At 31.2% G+C, this 27,358-nt stretch overlaps 1 protein-coding gene across 2 annotated transcripts in view; it reads right to left on the bottom strand.

The window, feature by feature from the left end:
• LOC118197677 (cell adhesion molecule Dscam1-like) overlaps positions 1–11,396 on the bottom strand; it is a 952,054-nt gene extending 940,658 nt beyond the window's left edge. For both annotated transcript variants that reach the window (XR_015042957.1, XM_085823340.1), the window contains exon 1: positions 9,987–11,396. Coding sequence is in view for 1 of the 2 variants with exons in the window: in XM_085823340.1 (XP_085679466.1) it covers positions 9,987–10,038 (52 nt within the window). In the remaining variant the exon portion in view is untranslated. The remainder of the gene's footprint in view (positions 1–9,986) is intronic.
• Between the last annotated feature and the right edge of the window lie 15,962 nt (positions 11,397–27,358).

Here is a 27,358-nt window from a genome sequence, read left to right as displayed (position 1 = left end):
GTCTGAAATCTTCTGGATAGATATCTCTGCACAAATTCGCATGGGATCTTTTGCCTCAGCCACCCACCATCGCTTCCTCGGACATCTACCTTTTCCACACTGCACCTACATATTGCTGGTGCTATCTACCATTCTGCGCAGGACGCCCGAAAATGATGTTAATCTGTGTTTGGACTGGTGGCCACCAAGTTTCTGGGCCGAAGGCTTGGAAAAACTAAAAAACTGTTAGCAGGAAATCATAGATTTGGGTAGTTTTTACTGTCCTCTCTATAGGTACTGCTTTCATGTCTCTTTTTCTAATATTATTAAGAACGTTTTTTGGTGGAAAACGTTCATTGCAATCAGATATTTTTAAAGCTTACTGTTCCAGATGTTAATTTGCTGATAAGTTTAAGAACTTTAAGGGTGTTAATTTACTGATAATTCTGAGGTTTATTTGCAACTCAGACAATTAAAGCGCTATGCAACATTCATAAACTCAAAGAAGTATTTTCTATTTTTCCCATTTCAGACAAATTCGTCACAAAATATATTGCAAGTATCATAAGTACATGATTAACATGGAAAAAATATGGAAATGAAAGGTTGTATAATATTATTAATTAAAATGCTGTGTATTTTTAGAGTAAGCTCTTTAAATCACGCAAGAATTGAACCATGGATAGGCTTTTTAAACCACGGAAAGACATTTTGAAATTTTGAGAAAAATAACTCTGATATAAGTCACATTTAAGTATATATATTTCACATTTAAGTATGTATATATTATTCGTATAAGTATGTTTAGGTATGTGATGTTATAAGTACATTTAAGTATATGTACAGTCACATAAGTTGTAACATTTGCACTAATTGTTATTTTGAGACATTAAGAACAATATATGTGATGCGCAAATATACAAAATTTTTCTAACAATTGAAGACACTACTGCTCATAAATCATGACACTTACATAAATAGTGCATTTTTATTTCCATTGGTTATTATTATGCCAATTATTTGTGTCATTAGAGTTGAAGTCATTAAGAGAGGAGTCGTTAAAGATAGATAGGGATGCCGTGAAGTTTGAGTGTGAAGCTTGTAAGTATGTAGGAACCTAATATCTGATACGTGATGTACACGTATAAAAAAGAAGTTAATATCCGCGAGTAATCCAAACTCCATTAATCAAATAAAAAACTCTTAAATTGCTCTTCAGCAGATATCAACAATAATACTCATCTCCTGATTCAGAATCTCCTAAATTGACTTTGAGTCGCCATTAATTTTAATCCGTCAGTACCTTTATTAATTTTACCTGCGTTGCAAAAATCCGAGCGTGTCATTAATTAAGTATGGCAATTACCCTCAGACGTAAGACTAGGACCCTTCTTCGTAACCTATTGATTACCCATACTAAACGTGTGATTTTGAGCAACTTCGATACTAGACTCTCTCGCGTTCCGAAGCATCAAATGTACATCTAACTTCATTACTTAAGATCCAGGAGATAAAATTGTTGTAATTATTGAATAGGAGCTAGGAACTTAATTTTATTTCTTGTGACGCAGAGTACAGAGTTTAGCATTAATTATACTGCAGACATTTCAAATATTTCAGACAGCTAAAACATCAATTTACATTCAAGGTTATAAAAGATGTGATAAGTTTACAAAGTACATAAAGCTGAACTGAAATAAAAGCAAAAAGAAAGTATAAAACTGAATATGAGATTTATATAAATAGAAATGATATATTTGTTTTATTTAATAACGGCAAACTTCAAGGGCTATCGACCTAAGGGGATAGATGCCTTCGTGGAGAACTTTCTAAGAAAATACGGCTTGTATACACATTACACATGGGAAAAAACACAAAAACGCCTATGCAAGCCAGCCTACTTGCGGGATTCGAACCTCAGACCGAACTACCAGTGTTCAGTGACTTTACCGTTTGACCGCCTGTGCGCCATGAGCTATTTGTACAGGTTTATAATCATCTAGGAATGTGGCAGCATATATAGGATGAGATTAATTGACAAACATATTTAGCCATACATTACTAGTTGTTTGATTAGAATCAATAAATACTGGGCCTGGGCACCTGGCTGGGAGTGCACCTTTGCCGGCGAATTGGTCAGCAGCACTGCAAACGGGACGGTCTTGGCGCTCCGTGCGACACCCCCACGTGGCTCCCAAATGGTCAACTCTAGATAAGGGCGGATGTGGTGGGATGGTGCCCACATCCTCCGTTACTATTACTTCTATTACTGTACAGTGTACATTACTAGTAAATTAATATTGTTCCAGTTATTCTACTTCACTGTATACTTAGGGTTAATATACATTAAATAAGGTCAAAATAAGTATTTATCATCATTATTTTCTCAGTGATGGTTGACGTTTTTGTTGATTTCGATGTACAATTTTGAGTTTTTTGAATAAAATTCACAAAATAATAAATTTTATCCCTTTTATAGTGAGTTTTATAGTAGTTATAGTATATTTATTTGTAAATGGAATCAAATAAAAAAATTTCATAAATTCAGAAATATAACAAACATTTTGAAAAAGGCCGTTCAAATGAGGTCGCTTACATAAAATATTATGCAAAACTATCATATTTGGTGGCAGCAATATAAAAAGTTAAACGCCATTTTATAATGGACGTCACAAAATGCTGAAACGAAATTAATAGCCCTTCTAGGAAAACCATCCCTTTGAAGTTAAAAACTAAAACTGTGTAAGGGCTGTGAAGTAAGTTGTGGGTTAACTTGTGAGCAAACTTAGGGAATGTAAAACAGGAATTTGGAAACAAAAATGTTACAAACTACAGCTAGCCTAAATGAGAATAAAGGCAGAAAGCAAAAAGAGCAGTTAAATGCTACAGAATATAGTAGAACTCACTAAAGTGGGCTTTCTTGAGACTTCAGAGCTGAAATAGGCCTTTTTTATTAGTGATAGCGATAGAAAAGTATTAATAAGACTAATATGAATAATAACAATGTTAGAATATAAAAAGAATGCCTAATTCAACTGTGTTAAGTACATCGAAAACATACCGTCATAAGGTTTAGGTAGAGCTGGTATAGCTTATCTGATAACAGTGCAAAGAAAAATATAAATAACTTTTTTCACTTTTATTTTTGGCATATTTTGCTTCCCTGTTTCTTGAGGTCCGTCAAATCTTAGTTTGATTTTTGGCCTGTGGTCTATATCGAATGCGTACATACATATACACACATACATACATATGTTTACATTATCTATCTATCTAAATGTTTGTGCATATATATACATATTATATATATATATATATGTAATATTTTAAGTACGTAGAAGCTGTTGTTACGTTTTAGCAGTCTGCGATATCCCTCACGGCTGATGGGTTAAGGCATACAGATGAAGATGACAAAATTGAATTTCTACAAATCACCAATATTTTTTTTGCCCATATCAAAAATCATCCTTTTGCGGACAAAATATTTTTTAATCGTAGTGAGCACACAATAATTGCCATGTACGACGTAAGGATTTTGGGGAAGACAGTATAAGCAGCGCAGATTTGTTTGGAGGATAGAAGCTAGGAAAAGGGATAACGTAGTTACTCGTGAGCGGTATTTATACCTAATAGATGCAAAACGTAATCGAAGCTGTAACTGGTTAACATTAGTTTTAGATACCTTTTTCAAGCAGCGTTATGTAACATGGAAAGATTTCGCATTTGGGAGAACAGATGGATTTAGGGGGAAGATCGTAAAATTTAGAATAGCTATTTCGTGGTCAAAAATCATTTCTTAAGGCTGCTATCGTATTTCGTTACATCTTACTTATATATACATTTTTACATTTTTTTAAATGGCGGACAGTAGCCATTTTTAGGCTCTCGCCACCCCTAAGGCGAGAAATGGTGGTCCTTTTATTATGGAGATACCTAATAGGCGGCCGTCGTTACCTCCAATGAGGGAACAGGCAATTTGCTTTCATGCCTTCTCTGGCATTCGATCCCAGGCGCTTCGGTATAGCAGATGATTCCCTTAATCACTGTACCCTTTCGCGGGTTGTTGTTTAATTTCTCGTAGATTTTGACATTATTTAGTTATTTACTTTATTCAAATTATTAATTTATTCAAATTTGGATGTGTTTAATACTTTTCGCTACTGGATTGATTCATCGTTCTCTGAGTAAGTTTTAAATTCAAGTTGCCGCTTTATTTATATGTATTTTTATTCTGAATTTTTGTATTTCTACTTTATTTCAGTTTTAAATTCAGTAAAAAATGTGTAATTGTATTCCTTTGCTTTAATTTACATTGGAAATTTTACTTTGCGTCGGGAAGGACTTCAACATTTTTGGATGAATTGTTATAATTAGATACTTTAGAATAATTCATCAGCTAATATTGGACAGACACTCAGTGGTTTTCAAGTGGAAGAGGATTGTAATTGAGTCTGATGTATCCTTCTCTTGATAACGTTATATCAGGTTTAATTGCATTCCTCTTCTTTTGTATTTTCCTGGTTTGGGAATTTTATTTCTTGTTTTCTTAATTTTTAGGTTTTAGTTTCCCACTTCTTTAGTTTATAGGTTATTATGAAATTTATTGATTTTGAATTTCACTTCTCTTGGGGCTTTGCGCAAAATTGGTTCTAAATTTTACATTTTGTCTGCTGTAATAAATTTTCAGCAGTATATAGTGCTGAAATACTTAAAAAAATTATTTTTTTATATAAAACAAAATGTGAAATTATATATACACACACATATATAAATACATATATATATATATAAATTTATATATATATTTACATATGCAAATGCACACGCACATAGATGTACACAGATCTAAGTTAGATGCTATGATATTGTGTACATATACTATATATCTAAGAATTTAAGATGACTTTCATTTAAAATAAAATTCTAGCTTAACTTCAGATTTTGTTCTGTCCTATAATATACATACATATATATACTATATGTATAATTTAAGACAGAACAAAATCTGAAGTTAAGGTAGAATTTTATTTTAAATATATATATAAACTATTAATGGTTTAATAACCACTCTCCATTAATAGTATATATATATATTAAAAATATATATATATATATTAAATATATATATATATACTATTAATGGAGATTGGTAAAAATCAACATGTTCTCAAGACAACAAAAAGAAGAGGACTGCGAAGCATCCAGATTGGAAGTTTGATACGGAATGCTTTAGTTTTAGCATATTAGTAAGTTACCGTCAATTTATCATAATTGGTTAATAACAGGATTCGGTTTCCAAATCTGAAATCATGTTTTGCTGAAGCATTATGTAAGTATCTTCTTCTTTAACGTTATGTAAAAATTATATAGCGTGGATTAAGTTTGAAATCACCGAATTCAGAGCTTTTAAGCAGTTGCTGTTTTAGAATGGAAAAAAGAAATAACTAAATTAAAATAGAGAGCTAAGGGACTACTGCCAATTAATGTTAAAATTTTGATTTACACATTTTTGCATTACGCGCATACAGATATATGTATGCTTTCTGCTCACTTTAAGAATTCCTCCATATAAAATTTCTAGCTCTTTGATAAAAATAATTATAAGCTTTTAGGATTTATTAGATGGTTTTTACTTCAAAAGGTTTTTTCTCAATGACTCCCAAATGTATAAGAAATAGCATGTTTGAAGAGACATGGAAGGGAAGATAAGGAGGATTTCTCAAAATATTAAAAAATATTCCCCAGAAATAGAACCCAGATTTCTTAGTTACTGAGTTACTGATATGCTGATCACTCTAATATAAGGTAGCCTGTTGGGAACTCCTTTAATTATTTACAGCATCACAACCGCGTCTAAAGACCGACTGGGAGTAAAGACATTCCCCTAATCGATAAATATAAGTTAATACCGAATTATTATCAATTTAGAAATGTCGTCTTTGTTTAATTTGAAACTAGGGTACAAATATCAGGAACCGTGGGCGCAATTTTTTGAACCCCTTATTATGCCTTTCTATTAAAATAGGCCTGATGTATTAAAGCCTAGTATATTAAAATAGGCAGAATTCAGTTTAAATAACAAGAAAATTGTCTGAAATGTTCAAGAGCATTTTCATTTTTTCCCCAACATTTTATTTCCTAAGAGACATACCTTTTTCGTGCGCTGTTGGCTAATGGGATTTTTGTGTCACTTAAGTGAGGACATGAGTTCAAAAAGTTCGAGAGACATTGATTTATCGCACAGGTTAAAAGCATTCAGGAGGCTTCTCGTAGAGAAACAAGATTTTATATTAATACTTGTATGGATATAAGAACATGATTTATTAGCTCAATATGTTTCTTCCTTTAAATCAAAATTTATATCATTAGATTGATTTAAAATATAACTTAAAAAGGCTTTAGTAAATATTTTGAGACAAATCAAGATTATGAATATCGTTCAAGTATTTTAAATATTTGATAAATGTTTTGGATTAATCTTATGATATAAAAATTTTTATTATAATTGTTATCAATCAAAATTGAACAAGACAATAAAACCCACTATTGTGACTTACAATTATGATCTGTTTTAATATGAAGAAAAGACCAAATTTTTAACGTTATAAGGTATTTTTTCCGCCTTCCTAGCGTGCCTTCGTGATGTAGTGGTTCCGGCCGGTATTCCAGAGGTCCGTGGTTCGATTCCCGGTGAAGGCGTTGCTAATTTTTCATCTCTCCGTCTTTTCCAATTAACCTAATGTCTCTATAACGTCGCGTATCCTATAATAGAAGTTCCCACTTTCCAATATTAATATTTAATAATGAACATCCGTTACATTTATTTATCTCAGCGATTTTTTAGTTAAAACTATATCCATTATCAGAAATTTATCTTGGACATTTATCTTTATCTATCTATTAGCTTCTTTATCTTGGAGGCCTTCTGCATAGATTACTTGCGGATACATGAAAGTTGAAGTCCAAAAACACATGTTTACGTATGCAAAAATTAATGGAATAGTTATAAATAGAACCAAAACATGAATGAAGGGGAATGGTACCATATTTATTACGTCAGAAACTAAATAATGAATATCCATGTCATCCCTAACTTCTGATCTTCTGTAAATTTAGAAAATTGTCTATTATAATATACATAAATAAGTAAATGTTCTGTTAAAATAAATATTGTTGCATGCGTACGGGTTCGTTACGAAATAAATACACAAGTCCGATGAAAAATGAAAAAAAATTATAAATATCACAACAAATGTGATTAAATGTTCTCAAATAATCGTGCAGTATCACAATATGTATCACAGTAGTTAGCAGTTATCACAGTAGTTATCAGAATAGTTATCACAGTAGTTAGTTTATCTTCTAAGTACTCAAACATTCAAGAGAACTTAATTCAAAACAGCTAAAGAAAGCTAAGCCGGAAAATTGAAATTACAAGAGCGGGTGCATTTAACTTTTAATAAATACCTCTTTTTGATTTCGAGAAAGTTCCAGAAAGTTTTCGCGCGCGATTTAAAAATCTTATAAAAAGGAGGAAAACCTCTCAATTCAGTGATTTTAGTTAGTTACTTAGTTTGTGTTGTTTGTAGAGTTTGTTTAGAAAACTGCTCTAGTTGAATCTAGCGAATTCGCGGATTTCTTTAGCTGTTTTGAATTAAGTTCTCTTGAACGTTTGAGTAGTTAAAAGATAACTATTGATAGATATTGTAATACTGCACAAATATGTTAGGAAATTTAAGCATATTTGTGGTGATAATAATACATTTTTGTTCATTTTTCATCGGACTTGTGCATTCATTTCGTAACGAACCCGTACGCGCGCAACAATTTTTGGTGTCAGAAGTGGGGTTTTACCGTCAAAATGAAGACAATTTTGGCTTCCCAAATTGTTAAAAATTGTATTTTCATTGAAGAACAGCATACTAAATAAAAACTAAGATATGATTCGCTTATTTGTATTATTAGATATAATTATTTCCTGGAGGTAATATTGACGCACTTGCATTTAGGTCATTTAAAAGTTTATAATTTATCTGGCGTTCATGAGAGTCTGATACTGAGATAGTGCTCCAGATTTTCTATGAATTGGGCAGTATATTTCATAAGACAGAAATTATGTAATTTCACTCTTGAAATATTTATAAATAAATCTGAAGAAATCGTATATTCATTGAAGAATAGCATTCTAAATAAAACTAACTTCTGTATGATAATTATTACCTAGGATTACTATTGATTCATTTTTAGAAATGTATACTTTATCTGGCGTTCATGATAGTCTGAAATTGGAATTCTGATCAGATTGTCTATGAATCGGGCAGCATAGTTCATGAAAAGGAAATTACCTAATTTCACTCTTGAAATATTTACAAATACAATCTGAAGAAATCGCATATTCAATGGCAAACGGAATTCTAAATAGAAAGTAACTTTTGCGTATTTAACGTATTTGTATTTCAAGTTATAATTATTACCTAGGAGTAATACTGATACACTCTCGTTTATATCATCTTTATTATTTACCTTTATTATCATCATCTTTATTATTTATCTTTATTATCGTCATCTTTATTATTTATCTTTATTATCATCATCTTTTTATCTTGTAACATGGATTGATTAATTTTAAATCCAAAGATTTTTAAAAATGACTTTATCATAAATTAACATAAACTATCTATTCTGAAATATGATTTCGTTTCTATATAAATAATAGTACTTTAAAGCAGCAACTCTCAACCGGTGGTGTACGCAAAGAAACAAAGTTGTTGTTGTTCATGCTCACTTGTCTGGCCTAGTCTGACCAAGCCTACGAAACTCCTCGTGGCAAGGAGCGCTAGATTACGCCTGCCGTTGACAACAGCTTTGAGCACCATTCAGGGGACAGTGCGAATTAAGCCCAGTTCCGTCTCCAATTTAGATGGAAAGCACCCCGGGGGGTAGGGGTCCGAGGGTCTCCCACCCCTCTCCCTTCCCACCTAACCACACGAGAAGACTTTCGATTTGCCGCATATTTAGAATGCCACCATGCCGCGCCGACACTATACAAACACCCATGCCTTCTCCGGGATTCGAACCCGGGCCCTTCGGCACGGCAGTCAGAGACGCTAACCACTATACAGATTGAACAGCGGAAACAAAGTATTTTTAACTATTAAATTCAAAAATGTCGTGAAGAAAAAGAACGATTGATAGAAATTTCCTGTGATCGAACTCTAACTGAAGATCTAAAAAATAACAGTCCTTGTTAACTTTTGGCTAAATCGAAAAAAAAAAAAAATTAAAAAAATTAAAGGCATTTCAAATAATGGACACAGAATTGTAGAACAAAATTTAAAGAAGATCCTAATTTACGGTTAAAACTAAGTGAAATAAGAGCAGATATAAAGATATTGATCTCTCTTAAACAGGCCTAAATATCACACTAAATTTTAGAATTATAACTTAGTATTAGAACTTAGTAAGCATTATAACTTAAGTATTATATCTTAAATTTTGATAATTAAAATGGCAACCAGTTTTAATCGAATATTTTTATGTGTGCATATTTAATACAAAAAGTCAACAGGTTGTGCAAATTTCAAAATATACGTACTCTTTTTTTAATATTTGAGAAATTGAAAAATAATCATTGTAAAATTTAGTGGGGTACAAATTTAGTAAAATTTAGTGGGGTACATTGTAAAATTTAGTTTAAAATTTAGTGGGGTAAAATTTAGTGGGGTGTAAAATTTAGTGGGGTAAATTAGTGGGGTAATTTAGTTCGGTTTTTGTTTAGATGGTACTTGTTAAGCAAAAGGTTCAGAACCTCTGCTCTAAAGTATTCTAGAACCAGTGGTTTAAAACATATTTAATAAATGTTTTCAGAAATGATTTCTTTTATGATTTTATTTTTTGCTGTCGTCGAAAATCTGATTAAATGCAAGTCTTTAATAAAAATATACCTATACTGAGATTGAAAATACTAAATATCAAATAAAAATAAGGACTTAATTAAAGAAACTTACCGATCCCCAGTGTTCCACTGAATAAAAAGATTATATGCCTGGAGATTTTCATGATGAGGGATTTGAGGTATTCCCTGAAGTCAGAAAAGGATAATAAAAACCTTGGAACAAAATTTTCCTTTGTTTCTCTTTACGATTTATTGTTAAAAAACCAAAGGGCACCAGAAACAATCAGAGAAATGTTTCTATACCAAAAATACATTTACTGTCCTACTCACGTCGTATTTCACAAAAGAAGTTGACTTTCTCCCTCCGGGCTACATGGCAAAGAAGACACAAAAAATAGTGATTTTTCTAAGAGCTTTTTCCTGTTGTGCCACAGGAAGCTAGAACAAGTATTTTTCTTTCTTTTTCACTCTAACTTTAAAGTTTCTGTGTTTAATTTTATCTCCAATCTTTTCTGTCCTGTTTCGGTTCAAGCTTAATTTATTTCACTCTTTAATACGAGGTAAGAGATGCCGGAGGGCCTTCGTTTTTTAATAAAACGATTTTCCTTTGCTCGCGTTCACAAAAGACTGGTGAATTAAAAATTCATTTCTCTTTCCGAAGAAGATTATCTTTTTATTCACTGCAGGAATGTCTGTACTTCTCCAGTCCAGTTTTAAATTGATGAATCTTTTACACAAACATTGAACAACTATTTTAGAAAGACATTGTTACATACCGTACTTCATCTAGCGGAATTTGAATTTATTTATAGCTTTCCAATTCTTGTTTTGCTTTATTTACTTAGTTACAGAGTTACTTCCGAAGTTATTTCATTTTCCCGGAAAGCTAAATTTGGATTTCGGTCCCTTCCGGTAAGAGATGCGAATATTGTTGAATGTTTTATGGCAACAAAAGAACAATAGTCATATCAAAGACGATTTCTTTGAGTCGTTAGGATGTAATCATAAAAATAGTTTCTCATTTCTAAAACGAATCTTTGACTAGTGATTTCTATGAAAAGAACAAACGGTATTAGGAAGAATATTTCAGAGTATTTTCATAAAACATACACTTTCATCGTCGTGTAATTTTTTTAACCTGATTTAAATTAGAAAATAAAAATTTTACATTCCTTTTTCGAAAAGAAAGCTGTCGATAAATTAATGCTGGCCTTTTTCAATAATAAGAATTCATTTCGCGGTTAAATTTACGTATCTATGCAATTCTCCCGCTTCCATAAGTTAACAGCATTATTACTTCCTTTCCACTGGACACCATACTTATTACTATTGAGATATAACTTCAAAATTTTGTGAATTAGGTGAAATGTTTCCCAAACTGATAAAATTGTTAGGACATCTACAAGAGAGGTAGTCTGTCAGAATCGCAAGTTAGAGCCACCATAGCGTAGAACGTGACTATCACGTGCTTCGTCCTGTAGTGCCCTTACTCTGAAGAGAAATACCACCGCCAACCATTTAAAACGAATCTCTCGACGCGAGTGGCAAGAGAATGATACAAGTTATGGTTTCGGGCAGGCGACGAAAACGCCACCAACGGTTTGCGCAAGCGCGTTGTGAAGCAATCGAATTGTTTATACCTCCTTTTTGTTTTGCAGGAAAGCATGTTTTAATGTGTCATAGGCACACAAATATGTAAGAATTGTTCACCGGAAGAGGTATTTATTGTTGTTTAGCTTCTTTCTGTTCTTTATTCGCGTTTTGCTTTTCTATAAAAAATATTAATCTCATTTGGCGTTTGGATAAAATACATGCTTCGGATGTTTTTAGCGAAGCATAAAAATAGCGTCAATCGAGGGACTGATCAGGGTCTTGGTTTTTTTTAATGTAAATAATAATACGAAAATCGTAATAATTTCATTTTAAGAACAACACATCATAACCGTTTCAATAACATGTCTCCGTTTTTAACATTTTCTTTAAAAATTACAACATACTTTTTATGTTATTAGTTAACAGCCTGTGCAGTATCCAGTATCGATATACTTTTATTATACACATAATAATAAAATAGAAAACTTTCATTATTTAATCAACTTAATACGTTCAGTTACAACTTTTTAATACGTTTTAGTGATTTTGATATTTAGAATTTGGATTAAACATAATTATTCATCTTTGATTACACGCTAAAAAGTCTGGTGCGGACATCACATGACTTACTTGTATGGCCTATTAAATTATACACATTTTTTGCTGCATTTCATTTAAACTTCTTTCCTGGAATTTCATAAGAAATATATTTCCCATTTAATGAATTCAGTTCTCAATTCCCGGCAAGGCAAAAGTACATAAAACATCTTTGTTAAAAATTGAAAAATATAAAAGAGCGCAAAACACCAGATACAATTAAAACAGTTAAAGAATAATTTTTACAATTACAATTAGAGCTTCTACGCATTTACAGCAATTCGAAAAGCGGGCAAGAAGGCAGATTTTTCGGAGTACGAAATTGAAAGATTACACTTGGTTCCACTCGGCAAAAAGAACTGAAATGGGTGCAGAAACTCACTTAATTAACTACTCTATTAATTTTAAAATGTAAACAAATGTCTGCCCCTAGAGGCTTTGTCCTAGTTAAACAACTTTTAAATTGTTGGTCATTCTGCACTTATTGCACGCTGATTAACTAAAGACATAAAAACCTTAACCGGATTGTAAGCACAACGTAATCAAAGCACTTTTAAAGCAAAAAATGCCCAGTTTACCAATCTATAAGAATAATAAAACTGAGCTCACCGAACCGGATAACAGAGTGGGTAAATATATATGTATATTTACATACATTAGGTGAGGTTGATTGCATCCAAAAAAGGAGTTGCACAACTACAGGTTGGAGCAGTGCCATATACAAAATTTCAACGCTCTGAGGCTATTTATTTTTGAATTATGCGAGATATAGACATACCAATGTATACGACGTCGCGAAGAAATCTCCTCTGAATCCATTTTACAATCTGTTTTGGGAAAAAGAAGCTTTTTTTCTGTTCTTACGTGCAGGTGACATACAATATCGTTCATTTGCATTCAATAGCGGTCAAAATGGATATTTTCCTTGAAATATGATACCCGAAATATTTCAAGATTACAATAAATCTTTTACTTCGTACAAGGAAGTAAAAAAGTTAACTCTAATTTTATTTATTTCACTTTTGTGAAATCATGTGTAAAGAGTTTCTTTTACAGAAAACAAATGTAATCAATGTATGAAGTATGCAATAATGTACGCAGTATTAATATTCTTATCAAATTAAAGTATTTTATGTACCTTGTAATCAATTTGAGATGCCTAGCTTCTAATTCGTCTAGCTTTAATTACAGAATATGCCTATAATATGAAAATGTGTCCCTAGAGGTATAAATAATAATTCTGGCTGTCACTAAATTTTTATTATTTCGCCAGTTATATAACATAACCAGGTTGGCCATTGCTACATTTTTCAGATTAGATCTATGACAGCGGTTCTCAACTTTTTGACGCGTAGCATCTAAACAAAAAATTGAAAACCTTTAGTACCACCACTACAAAGGGGTATATAAGTACATCACTAGGGTCTCCCTGGACAGACATATTCCGCCTTACTATATACCTCTCACTTTTTGACAGACCACGGCCCCTTTTTTTCTCATCTCTACCGCTTTAAGATTAGAGATACTACATCTTGTGAATGTGGTGTAGAAGGTAGCCCGGACCATTTTGCATTCAGCTGCAATCTACTTAGAAATCAGAGACTCAGGCAGCCGAGTGATAATAATAAGTCCATGTGGTACAAGGGCCTCCAATATAATAAATATGTACCGCCCGGCTCAAAAACGTTATTGACTGGTGCGCAGATATATACTCTTAGCATAGGAAAACAATCTTAGCATACTCAGTTCATTAAGGGAATACCGTAAATGGATATGAGAGATAGCTCATTTATAATTGCACGAAGATTATAGAAATTTAGAATGCTCCATGTCTATGGCAGTAGATTTGTACTGTGCTCTGGTACAATACACTGCATAATGTATTTGCAATTGAACGTGCCTTGTAATATATCAGTAATTCTATTGGTAATTATATTTTGGAAACTGCACATTAGTATTGGCATTTATAAGGGTCTTATAACTCTTTAGCTATTGTATAAGTAATTATTTAGTAATTTTTTGCATTAGTCCGAGGTTGCGTTATAAGGTACAATAACTGTTTAAGCATTAGCAATTGTATAACTGCATAATGCACTGGACTTGTTATAATTGTATAATGTGCTGAATTTTGTAAGAAGGAATATGTATTTGTGTTTCAGTTTATGCCAAAAAAAATGGTAAATGAACAAAATATTAGTATGTAATCGGGATCGATCTACTTAAGTTATATGCTGATGAAATATTGTACATAGTAATTGCGAAAATAGCGATTATAATATATATGATAGATATTGTAAGATGGAATTATCTAGTAATGTACAAGTATTTAATAAATAAGGGGATAATAAATATCATTACTGTATTTGTAATTAATGCACTTCTGTCATTTATCGGTAAATGTACCAGTTGCAATATATTTGCAATTGTATTAAATATTGGCAATTATGTAATGTACAGGTACAACGTCTTTGTATATCGTGCTGTATTATAAATGTACTTGGGAGTTTGTTTTCGTTTTTGTTTTGTATTTGGCGCAGTAATATTATAAAGATAGGAGATTGGATAGAGTACTATATATTGTAAGGTAAATTTGCATGCGTGTAATGTATCAGTACTTGAAATAGGTTTTAGTATTTACGTAAGAATGAAAAAAAAATACTCGTTAAGAAATAGATTGATAAAACACTGTACTTGTATCTGCTTTATAATGCATTACTATGTAAAAATACTCGTGAAGATGTAGATTGATAATATATTGTATTTGTACATGTTGCATAATGCATTTCTGTAATAATATAGTTATGTAATAATATGGTACAAGTTATTAGTCTAGTGGTTTAGCAAGTATTGTTAAATGTATAGTGTATAGGTATAAAGTACAGGTATTGGGAGCATACATTAGTTTCATAAGATGTAATCACTTTTGTATAATGTTTTAATAACTCAGCTATGTTGTAGTATTTATTCAAGATTGTATTAGCATCTATTCAAGAATATTTTATGTATTTGTATTTATGTAATTGCATCACATTTTTGGTTTTATATTTTATATTTCTATTATGTATTAGTAAGTATGAATGTATTATGTACGATGGGTAAGAGCTTCGGCTTCCTAAAAAGCACAGTGCAATTAATACCTTCAAGAGCCTTAAACTGCTGAGTTGGTAACCAATTCTGTATGGATTAGGTAATACTCTGGAACGGAAGCCAACTCAGCGGATTTCAGGATTTCAGTACTACCATTACCAGATTTCGAAATTTTATATTTAAGATAATTACTATGTTACAACTTTATGTACTGATGATTCATATTTTTCAAAATTCATTAATAAATGTAGCGGATGGTAGATGGTTACATCAGTTATGCAATAAAGCTGAAAAGTCGTAGCGGCGGTACAGCTGGCTTAACTTATGGTCTCCAGTCTCCAGTACCACCACTACAAAATGTACTACTATCCCACCACTCTTGAACGAAGCTCAGATCGCATAAATTTACGAGTGTTAGAGAAAAAACTCAATCAGAATGTTGGGGTTTTAATTTTGGAATTTAATAGTTAAAAATACTTTGCTTCTTTGCGTACCACCTATCTTTCTCTTACGTACCACCAGTGGTACGCGTACCGCCGATTGAGAACTCCTGATCTAGAACATTTATAAATGTTCAGTGTTTTAGTACTTACGTCATCAGACAGAGTATATTTTTTCTTTCGAGTAATAGCAGTCAAAATAGCATGCCAAACCAGCCATAGGCATTGATGTTTCACTGACTTTAACAGATGATGGTAAATAAATTTTGACTGCTCTAGAACATTCTTCAAGTTAAATTATTCTTTCTAACGCTCACCTGCAAAAAGTAATGAATTTAAATTAAAACTACTATAGCTTTGAGCACTTTAGTTATATCATTAGTATTAAAAAAAATAAAAATTCTTACGAAATACTTTATGAAGTTCTAACATATTGCAGCTGAAACATTAAATTCGGCCTAAAATCTTCACGTTTTAGAAATAAAATATATGCATCTAGTGTTAAGATTCGAAGCTTTTCTGAAATTTGTTTAGAAATTTCTGAAATTTCTGAAATTTGTCAAAGTTCGAGAACGAAAAGTGAAGACAGGTTAAGATGTCTCTATTTAACCTGTAACCTGTATATTTATGTTGAATATTTAACTACGTTTTTAAGCGAATTGACCTGAAAGTGTCTGTTAAGAATTTTAACGAAGCTAAATTATGAACCTGTGTTTACAATTTAATGCTAGTTATTTTCAATTTTTCTTATCGAAATAGCTATGAAAAACCTATAAAAATTCGTTAGTAGAGGTATCTTTCTGCATCTTTCATTCATCAACAAGAACTGAAAGTATAATTTTGGCACTAGGAATTAATAAAAATAAACTATAAAGTTAGCTACAAGTTCCTTTAAACAATGACTCCTTTTGAAAAAGGGAAAATTAAGGATCCATCCTAACAGATTTTAGATTTTTTAGTAGTAGATTAATTTGCAAAAGCTGTTCATAATAATGAATAAATACAGCTATTGGTATTTCTGCATATAAAGATTTTTGCAATTATTATAGGAAATAAATTAAATATCTATATAAAAATCGCTTGCATAATATCTAATACATCTCTTTGTAAACATCAAAAATAAATTATTAAAACAGCAAGCTTTGTAAATGACTAAAAATGAAGTTTTAAGGAATTATATGTATATATTATATAATTCCTTGAGACTGAAGTTTTCTAAACTAGAATCTGACTTAAAATCTCTTTGAAGCATCAAGCGCAAGGATCTCACTAAATTTAAATAATAAATAATTATTAATACTTAAAATAATATCAAAAATACTAAACGAAATACGAAAAACAATATTTCGAACTTGAATTTCAGTTCTCCATTATACATCTGAAAGTTTACTTATTGTGTTTACTCACAAAATTTCCTAGTGATTTCTTACTAAAACCTATCATTCAACGTTTTGTCATGAGCTTTTCAATTTCTGAATATTAAAAATTATTTATACGCTAAGGGGAGCATAAGAATTTTAGAGAGGATTATCTGGGACATAACAAGAAAAAGGTTGGGAATCACTGGACTAGCGTGTTTATAGTTGGTGATAGTTAGCTTTATCGGTGGGATGCTGATTGTTAGAATTTCAATTGAGAAAGAGCTAAATATTTGATTTCCAACTGATTAAGCTTGTATTGCCAGGCCGCAAGCACAGAAAGTTAAGCTCTTTTTATTCCTCATGATTTTAGTTTTAAGCATAAATAACAATAAACATTTTAATTAACAACAAACAACTGTATGGGCACTTATATATATGCGTCCTCAAGCTTCAAGCGAATATACAGTATAAAAATAAAACTTAATACCAAGCTCACAGTTTACAGGGCATATTATAATTTGCTTTGATCTGTATTAAGATGTTAAGTTTTAATAAAAGTTAGTTGGACTCAAACTGTTGTTTTCAGTAATCTAATCATGCTATATTTTCACCAAACTCACAGCATAATTTTGTTGTTATCAGCTTCTGTTGTAGGAATCAAAGTCAATTTTTTGTTTATTTGATTATGGCAAAGCATTCGAGGGTTATCTGCATAGGAGAAGGAATGCTTCCGTGGGAGATTTTTAAGGGAAACTGGCTCGTATACATGTTACATACGGAGTAAACCACGAAAACGCCCATGCAACCAGCGTGTTAGTCAGGATTCGAACTCCGGACCGGACTACTAGTGTTCAGCGACTTTACAGCTTGGCTAAAGGTGGGTAATCGTCTACGGTACCTGCAATGTATTATAAAAATGTCATTAATAATCAGGTAGTGATATTCTGATGTAGTAAAAAAATTCACTTATAAAAACTCGTCATTAAAAACGAAACTTTCCGTTGAAATCTTTATTAAGCATTTCAATAAATTAAATTCCTTATGTTTCATCTTTCTTTATAAAAAATTATTCCATATTTACCACAAAAATTTAGAAAATAAAGAGAGGCGTTAAGGGTTTTGTTAAAGGTCTGAATGCCTTTTTGTTATGAACAGCACGGGGACGCAAAATCGTTTCACCCATGATTCTTTTTCTTTTATAGTTTGTGATAAGAGAAGGGCAGCAAATGGCTTTTAGATACTATTCCCTGGAGTTTCCTCCTTCGCGATTGGCATGATATGTTGGGCAAAGTCGCAGTTTTATCATGGTTGCAATGAACTCGTAGTGTCATCCATAGATGCATTGCGTCTCCACTACTTGTGATTCATGGGCTTGTTTATGAAAGAGTAAAAAAGAAAAACAATCTTGTATTCAAATTTATATTTCTAAAGCATATATTATTATGCCTTTAACAAATTAAGAAAGCTTTAGATTATGAATAGGAGTAATCTTAACCCAAAATCCCTTGAAATAAAACGAAGCACAGCATTTGTGTTATATATTTACCGTATATATTGTTACGACTTTTATATTTAAATAAGCAATTTTGGCAGAATTATAATTAAAATTCCTGTATTTTTCTGTATAATATACCAAGAGTCAAATTTTAAGAGTTGAAAAATATGTTGAAAAATTAAGAATACAGGGGCACTTAAGAATACAGGGGGGTAAAAAAGTCATGGACAAGAATTAGGTATGACAACTGTATATAAAGTATCGTGCAAGAAGATGAAACATGTCCAGTTTTAAAAGCATTGCGTTCAAAGAAAAGTTTTATTTTTATGTAGATCTTTTTTTTTTTTTTTTATTTTTTTTTTTTTTTTTTTTTCAGAATAAGAAGAAAACTTTCTAACAGAAGAAACGTCTAAAAAGAAAAAAAATCACGAAATCTTAGGCACTCAAAATCTAAATTCTTTGAAATGTATATAATACATATGCATACGAAATGTTATTTCAAACTCCAGAGTTATTTCGCCAAATTCCTTCACCAGACAACTTTAATCCATCCATTTCCTTTTGCCCCTTTTTTTAATATAAATAGTTTTTGTTTACTGGAAACACTGAAGAACCCGAAAGCATTTCTCCGTAATGGTGCATGTATAATGGTAAAAATGCATATTCTGCTATTTTCTACATTTAACTTTGCTGCTTCCTTCCGTTTTGTGTTTTTTAGCAGGTATTAAATATTTTAAGAAAACATGTTTTATTTCAATTACTTTCAAAATACAACGTTATTTTTCTAAAATCATTTCCATTTAAAACAGAGCTGTAATTTATGAAAGACTGAATAATGGAAATTGTTTCAAAAATCCAAATTTGCCTTAAATTTTTGTTTAACTTCTTAAAAGAAATATTAACAAAATTAATATTTGATTGCTACTTTGCAAATTATTTTTGCAATGATTTTCGTTGGAAACTGGGAGAACATGAAGTGCAAATTCGGCATGAAGAAAAAACTAAATTTATAATTTAATAATATCTAATTGACCCTTTACTACAAAATAGTATCTAAAATTGGGACTCTGTAAGCATCTATTTATGTCTTTCCATTTTATGTATCACGTTACATTAGATTATAGCTTTGAAAATCCTCTCGTCTTCGTTAAACTGGCATTTCTCAAAGTTGTGCCCATTCTATGGAGAGGTAGTCTTTATTTCATTTTTCCGTTAATAGCATTGTCTATTACGGTAAGAGCTTACGTTTTTGTAAATGATATACAATTTTCGATAATATACATTTTTTATTTCATTGTCTTTCAAACTCTGGTGGCAGAATACCAATCAGTATAATAAATAAATAAATAAATTATTATTCAAGAATATTGTTCGACTTACCAATACTAAAATATAAATAAATGATAATTATGATGCTTAATAATTTTCACTATTATGAGCATCTATAATATAATTATATAAATTATTAACGTTTTTGTACAATTTTACCATTAGTTTATGAGTAATTATGTTACTCATTTTAAGGAATACTTCTTACATCATACAAGATATATATATTATATAGTGTCTTCTGTACTTACGAATTTGTTTTCTTACATAAGCATCATTTGTATTATAATCTTTATAATATTCATACTACATGGCTGTTGTTTTTATATTTCTTAACAGAGATTGAATGATATTGTAACAGCAGTTTACGTTTTATTATACTTTTGCACTTTGTTCAATCTGTAAATATTTTCCTACACTCAATTATCATTTATTAGAAAATAATTCTAAGAAATATTACTATTTTTATTAAGTAAGTAAGTAGCTGTTTTTAATAAGCACGAAGTAAAGCAAGTACTGTAATCGCGAAAAATTTCGGATATCATATTTCAACAAAAATATCCATCTCAGTTGCTGTCTAAACCATTTAATGATGTTTGTGCGTGACGTTTATACTTGCGGACAGAATAAAGGACTGTTTTTGGCAAAACGGATTGTAAACTGGATTCACAATGGATTCAGAATTTTTTTACAGAAATATCCCGCATAACTCAAGAACAAGTAGCCATAGTGCGTTAAAATGTTGTGTATGGGAGTACTATAACATCTATATGTGCATCCTGTTTTTTCGTTGCAATCGGCTGCACCAATCATATATATTTCCACTCCGTTACCTGCATCGGTGAGCTTTTTTTTTATTCTCATATGTACGTAAATTGTGCGTTTCTTGCTTTAAAAGTAATTGAATTGTGTTTTTTTTTTTTTTTTATATTCCGATTAAGGTTTTTATGCCTTTAGTTAATCTGCATGCAGTAGTTGTAGAATAATAACAAATTTAAAAGTGCAAGTGGCTAGTTAAGCCTAACGAACCGTACGTTTGAAACTCAATAGAATACTGAATTAAAGTCCGTCAGTGTCTTTTCGCAGAGTGGGTGCAAAAGTAAACTTTCATTTTCATGCTCCGAAAATTCTTCCTTCTTGTCCGCTAGCTGAATTACTTGTTTTTGCTTAGAGACTCTAGTTTTAGTTGCAAAAATTGTGTATTTGATGTTTTATGCTTTTCTGTGTTTAACAATTTGTAATGAAGATATTTTTAGGTTTTAAGTATTTTTGCTTTACCGTGAAGTGAGAACTTAATGAATTGAATAAGAACTGTATCTCTAATGAAATTCGAGGAAATAAGTTTAAATGAAATGCAATAAAATTGTGTGTAATTTAATAAGCCATACAAGGAAGTCATAAAATGTCCATATCAGGAATTTTTCTCCGTTAACAAAGAAAGCTGTTTATTTTACTTGAGAAGATAATCATTAATGCATCCTTAAAAATAACATAATATTGCAATAGCATTAGTTTTTGGTTCCTAATTTGTATATGCAGTCACGGAATTGAAACTGTTTAGTAATTAGAAAAGCAAACGAGGCACGTATGGCAGTATGAAATCATAGATTTATAACGCTTTGCACGGTAACCTTAGCTCAAACTAATATTTGGTCAGTCGAATATGCTACATATTAGACCAGTATGATTTATACTACGTTTAAACCAATGGGTCTCAGTACCTCATTTCCCGCTCAGCTTTGATTGGCTGATGATGTTTGATGTCACGAATAGGTATATATAAATTAAAGAAAGATAAAAAAATGAAATACACAAATGCTGCATGTATTTTTATAGCACTAAAAGATTCGATTTGAAAATTTTTCATAAGATTTCTATGCGTTGGAACTTAATTCTGAAATCAGGCAGTAGTAGGTTACTAAGCTGCAATAGATGTATTCAATTCTGCTTATTGATCTTTCGTGTTTGACAGATACCAAAGTCTATCTCTAATGTTTTAGGGTACGAAACACGATTTGCATGGCTTTGCAGCTAGATTTAGGTAACTTACTTTATTTACTAGAATAAGTCTATTCAATAAAATAGCCGATTGAATGTTCTTTCAGACATGTTATCTGAACCCATCCATCTTGTGTTCATTATTAGGAAGTTTTCATTTGTATATTATTTATTATTTACTTCTACAGGAATTACTAATATTACTGCATTGATCTTATAATTTGTTTAAGATGCATATTGTATATTACCTATAAAACATGCGAGAAATTCTTTTGCAATTTTCAAAACAGGAACTCTTCATTGTACATCTTAAAACAAACCGTAGTATTAGGAAATCCTAGAACGATATATTGAATCCGATGTTTGCTCTAAGTTATTCCCTTTAAAATACATCTTTTTTATTTCCTTGTACGAAGTAAAAGAAAAGTATTGTAATCGCGAAACGTTTCAGGCAGCATATTTCAACGGTAATATCCATTTTGACCGCTATCGAATGCAATTTAACAATGTATTTGCATGATATCTGTAAGTAAGGACAGAATAAAATACTCTTTTCCTCCAAAAAGTTATAAAACTGCTTTAAAATGAATTCTGAAGACAATTTTTCGTGGCGTCTGTACGAACGTATCTACGTACGTATCTCGCATAACTCAAAAACGAGTAGCCTCAGAACGTTGAAATCAACAATTAGGATTGCTATAACATGTAGATGTGCACCTCGTATTTTGGTTGCAATCGGCCGAACCAAACGTTATATAAATATTATATATATATATATATATATATATATATATATATATATATATACATATATATATACTATATATATATATATATATATATCCACTTTGTTACCCGGCTCAGTGATCTCAGTTTCTTTACTTTTATATGTTTGTAAATTGCACATTTTTTGCTTTAAAAATGATTGAATTATGTTGTTCTTATATTCCGGTTAAGGTTTTTATGCCTTTAGTAAATCTGTATGCAATATTTTTAGAATTATCAACAATTTTAAAGTTGTTTAAGTGCCGCTAGCCTAATAATTTTTTTGATGGCGGCCATGGCTTGTTTACATTTGAAACAGCAGGAGAGTGGATTTGTTGCCAATCAAGAGAAACTTCGCAACAACAAAGATAACGCCTTCATTTATTATTGCGAATTAAATCATGCTTAATCCTTTCTGGAATTTCTTCGAGGAAATAAGTGTTTAAGATTTACTTCGTAATTTTTAATACAGTTATTTTGAGTTTTTATGTATTTCTGCCTTGTCGCGAAGTGAGAACTGAATTAATTGAATGAGAAATACTCAATCGTCTGTGAAAAACTGTTTTTTTTTTTTGTTTTGTTTTGTTTTCTTAATTTCTTTTATACATCGTTCTAGCTTTATTATAGTATTTGAATAGAACAGGTGACAACAATTAGATAATTCTTCAAATGATATAAATTGTGTGCATTCCCAGTTATAATATGAACGAAATATAATACTGTTAAGTGAACCTAGAGCCACAGTGTCGCTATGGTAAACAAATAAAGTGGATTTTAAAGAATGCATTGATTCTATTGTGGTTTATGCGCTGTCGGCAAAGTAGATTTAATGTAATCCAATAATTTAAATGAAATGCTAGTTAAATGAAATAATTTAATATTCCGTACAAGGAACGAGTCATGTGGTGCACACATCAGATTTTGTATTATTATTTTTGCCTTTGGATTTTTCAAAAGACCCTTAAATATATTCCTTTTTTCAGTGCAGTTGAGTCTTCGCTTAATCTTATGTAAGATATCTATTTTTTTGCACCAAACTGTGAGTTGCGATGATTTTATAGTTAAAAATTAAAGAATATAAATAAATATAAATAATATTATGAATAGTATTATAAATAGTAACGGAGGTAGTAGATATTTTTACTTTCTAAGTATTCTAGTCTTGGGATTAAATAATGAACTTAATTTATATCAGAGTGACGTGTGTAAATGCTTAAAGTCCCGACCCTCGATTTGTTACTTTTGATCGTGATGCTGCGTAACTACTGTACTACAGCAATTGTCTGCCCTTGTTTCTTTAAGAATATATTTGAAATAAACTAAACCTGCATCAAATTCAGAACAAACTTTATAAGATTATTTAAAATTTTATGTAACCCTTTGAAGACCCTTCCCGCCCGAAACGGCCTTTCATTCAGATGACAGCAATCGCCAGAAACAGGCGAGATTGCAATGTTGTTTTCATCCCTTCCCTAAGGTATGCAGTAAGATGCAGTTTCCACAAATGCATTGTATCAGTTTATTGCAGGCATATTGTCCTAAAAGGCTAATGGAAGCTTCTTTTTTAGGACGTAAAAAGAATGTCATTTGAAATCTTCACACCTCTTTCTGCCTTTCGGTATTTTAAGAGTACAAGTTAGCAAAAGCTTAGGTTTTCTAAAGGTTAAATAAGATAAATTAACTCACGTTAAATTATTAAATAGAAATTTTAAAAAAAACTACATCAATGTTATACAAACATTATTGCTTAAGAAAAATCAGACTGAATAAACTACTATTATATTTAAACTATAAATCTCTTAAATTACTACATATGGAATTTTACATAATAGAATATATGCAACTTAATAAGTGTTGATTAAAAAGGTAGCTATTATTTTCGAGCCATTAACAGTAAGATGTCACTAAAAGACGATAATGTTGAAGATACATTCATTTAGAGTTTTCAGCAGGGAATGCAACACAAATAATCCAGACATCGTTTCTTAGAATCATGAGATGCAAATATATCAATTTAAAAACATCGATCCCAGAGAATTGACGGATTAAGTTTAGGTGAAATCGATTACGAATTCAAGATAAAATAAATGGATTTATAGAATATAATAAATAGAAACATATATTATCTTGTAATATATATTACATGTTGTATTTTGATTTAGCTGATACAATGCTTAATGGTAAATAATGTAAGTAAAAATAACCTATATTAGAATGAGTGTGTATGCATATATATTGCATTCACATTTACACAATTGCTGCATTTTGTTCTCCTTTTCTTTAATTACCTTGAAGCATATAATAGACAAGTAAGTTAAAAAATTTAAATAAAACTTCCTACTTTAATTTGCAATAACTACTTCATTTAATATAGTTATTTTCCCTTCTATTTTAAAAATAGTACATGCTTGCGAGAAATCGTTCTAACTTTTGCAATTTCAAAATTAATTAGCCTTATATGATTTTTTACATAGGGCTAATGACGCAGATATTTACATAATACTTCAGCCAATAATAATTTCAAGTTTGGGAATCGAAATAAAATAAAGCTGAACCAAAACTAAACTATTCTGAAACATATTTTCCTCCCAAGTCATGTCGTACTCCAGCTTCTCCAGCTTCGCTGCCGTCCATGCTAACTACCTGCTCCTAGGATTTCTTTTTCTTAAGCAGAAGTTATACTATATCAGTGTAACAATCAATGAAAGGCATGTTTGTCGTCAATTTATCTGTAATACATCAGAAATATTTATCTGCAATACAAACGTTTTGTGTTAATAAATATTTATTTTAATTAATTGACTTAGTTTTGATTGAAATTGTCACTGACTGAGCCACTACATAATTAGCTGCATCTTTAAGAGTAATATTAATTTAAAAATCACGCAGTTTAGAATAACCTATTGTAAATAGCTACTATTTTAGAACAGAAAGAAGAAATAACGAAATTAAAATCTAGAGTTAAGAAGCTATTACAAATTAAAGTTAGAATTTTGTTTAAATATATTTATATTACATAGTTTAGACTTTACAATAATCCCATTGGCTAAATAAGTATATAAATTTATACAAATGACAAATTCTAAAGTATATGGTAAAACTCTAAACCTTAAACGCATTAAATCGAATAGGGCTTTAAATCCGAATAGGGCAAGAAGGAATAAAAATTGGAAACCTCGGACAGCAGACATATCCCAAAAGAAAGATAAAACTTCCAATGGTGATAAAAGCAAGAATATTTGAACTGAAATCTACAAAAGATGAGGAACCTAATATTTAAATAAACTAACTGGTTTGAAATATATTTTAAAGTTTTATATTTCAGAATAAGCAAATCTCAGTGAATACTCTTTACTTTCGCTCCTTTAAATAAATGCTTATATTTTGCTTTCGAAATATACGGATGGAATAATGAAAAACACGATACTTTAAGCCACAAAAGAATAAAATTATGTAAGTGTAAAACCTTTATCAACATTTCTATGGAAATTTGTTTTTTATATGAAGATCTAGTGAGTATACCGCTTGTTTATACTTCTATTTAAAGAATAGCATTTTTTTGAAAATCTTTATAAGTAACCTTCTTAGGTGGTAAACTGTAAAATACGACCTGTCTTTTAAATTTAACATATAGCAAAAATTAAGTTTATATTTTCAATGGTTCTTTTATACAGTTACAATTACGATTTAAATATACCTTAAAAGTATATTTAAGTGTCACAGCTCATTAACAAGGAATATGTTCTTTACGAAAGCAATATCGCTTGAAAAATGAATTTTATAACTGTAATTGGAGAAATATTTTGTCTAACAGGGATTCTCCAGGGGAAGTGATGGTCGAGTTATTCCTTCTTTAAACTCAAAATTGTTCCTTTCCACTCAGTAGTAAAATGCAAAATGTTAGAATTTCATTCAGAGTATTTAATGGTATCTCTGTCGCCCAGCCAGGTATAGTGGTTAGGAGAGCCTACTATAGTACCGAATGGCTCTGGTTCGAATCCCGGAGAAGAGATGGATGCTTATAAATGTATAGTGTCGGTGCGGCATGTCAGCACTCTAAATATGCGGTGAGCGGAAAGTCCTCTCGTGCGGATTGGTGGAAGGGAAGAGGGGTGAGTGACCCCCGGGCTGCTCATCCTCAAAATTGGGGTGGAAAATGGAAGTCCAACCTCTCTTTGGTGTAGGCTCCGGCAACCATTGTTCCATGTCAGATGGGCAAGACAGCAACAACAACAACGGCATTTCTTGTGAATAAGGTTTGGGAGTATAGGGAGTAAACATGAAAATCTTTAAAATCCCAGAGAAATCCAAATTTTCAATGGAGAGAAAACAGAAATCGCCATTGTAATCTTTAGGATAAAAGTCACAATTTTTTATATTTCGCAGCAAATACAATGCACTAGTTCTCCGCTCAAATTGGATTTCTTGGGAACTTCTGAAAGTTTCTTCCATAGGAATGTCGTTGAAGACGTAGCATCTTCTCAGCTTCAGTCCAGATGTCTGGAAAACCTCGTCAGAGATCATCTGTTTCTTTGCGATGAAGCACTTTTTTCCCAATGGCGGGCGCTTGCCTATGCCGGAATTGGCCAATCCTAAGGCCAAATGTGGTGGTCTCTTTATTATGGAGGCACCTAATAGGTGGGCCACCTTTGCCTCCTATGAAGAGACAGACAATTTTATATCAATGCCTTTTCCGTGATTCGAACCCGGGCACTTCAGTATCGCAGTCATGCTCCCCTAACCACTATACCGTCTGGGCGGCGATTAAGCATGCCTTGCATATTAGCAGAATTTCATTTGCAAGTTTGAGCAATAAACC

The sequence above is a fragment of the Stegodyphus dumicola genome, chromosome 9 (genome assembly GCF_044657685.1).
Source record: "Stegodyphus dumicola isolate Sdum_Otavi_A_Nest chromosome 9, ASM4465768v1".
In the NCBI taxonomy this organism is placed as follows: Eukaryota; Metazoa; Arthropoda; class Arachnida; order Araneae; family Eresidae; genus Stegodyphus; species Stegodyphus dumicola.
The sequence above is the reverse complement of the archived record's forward strand: the minus strand, read 5'-3'. Positions and strand labels throughout refer to the sequence as shown.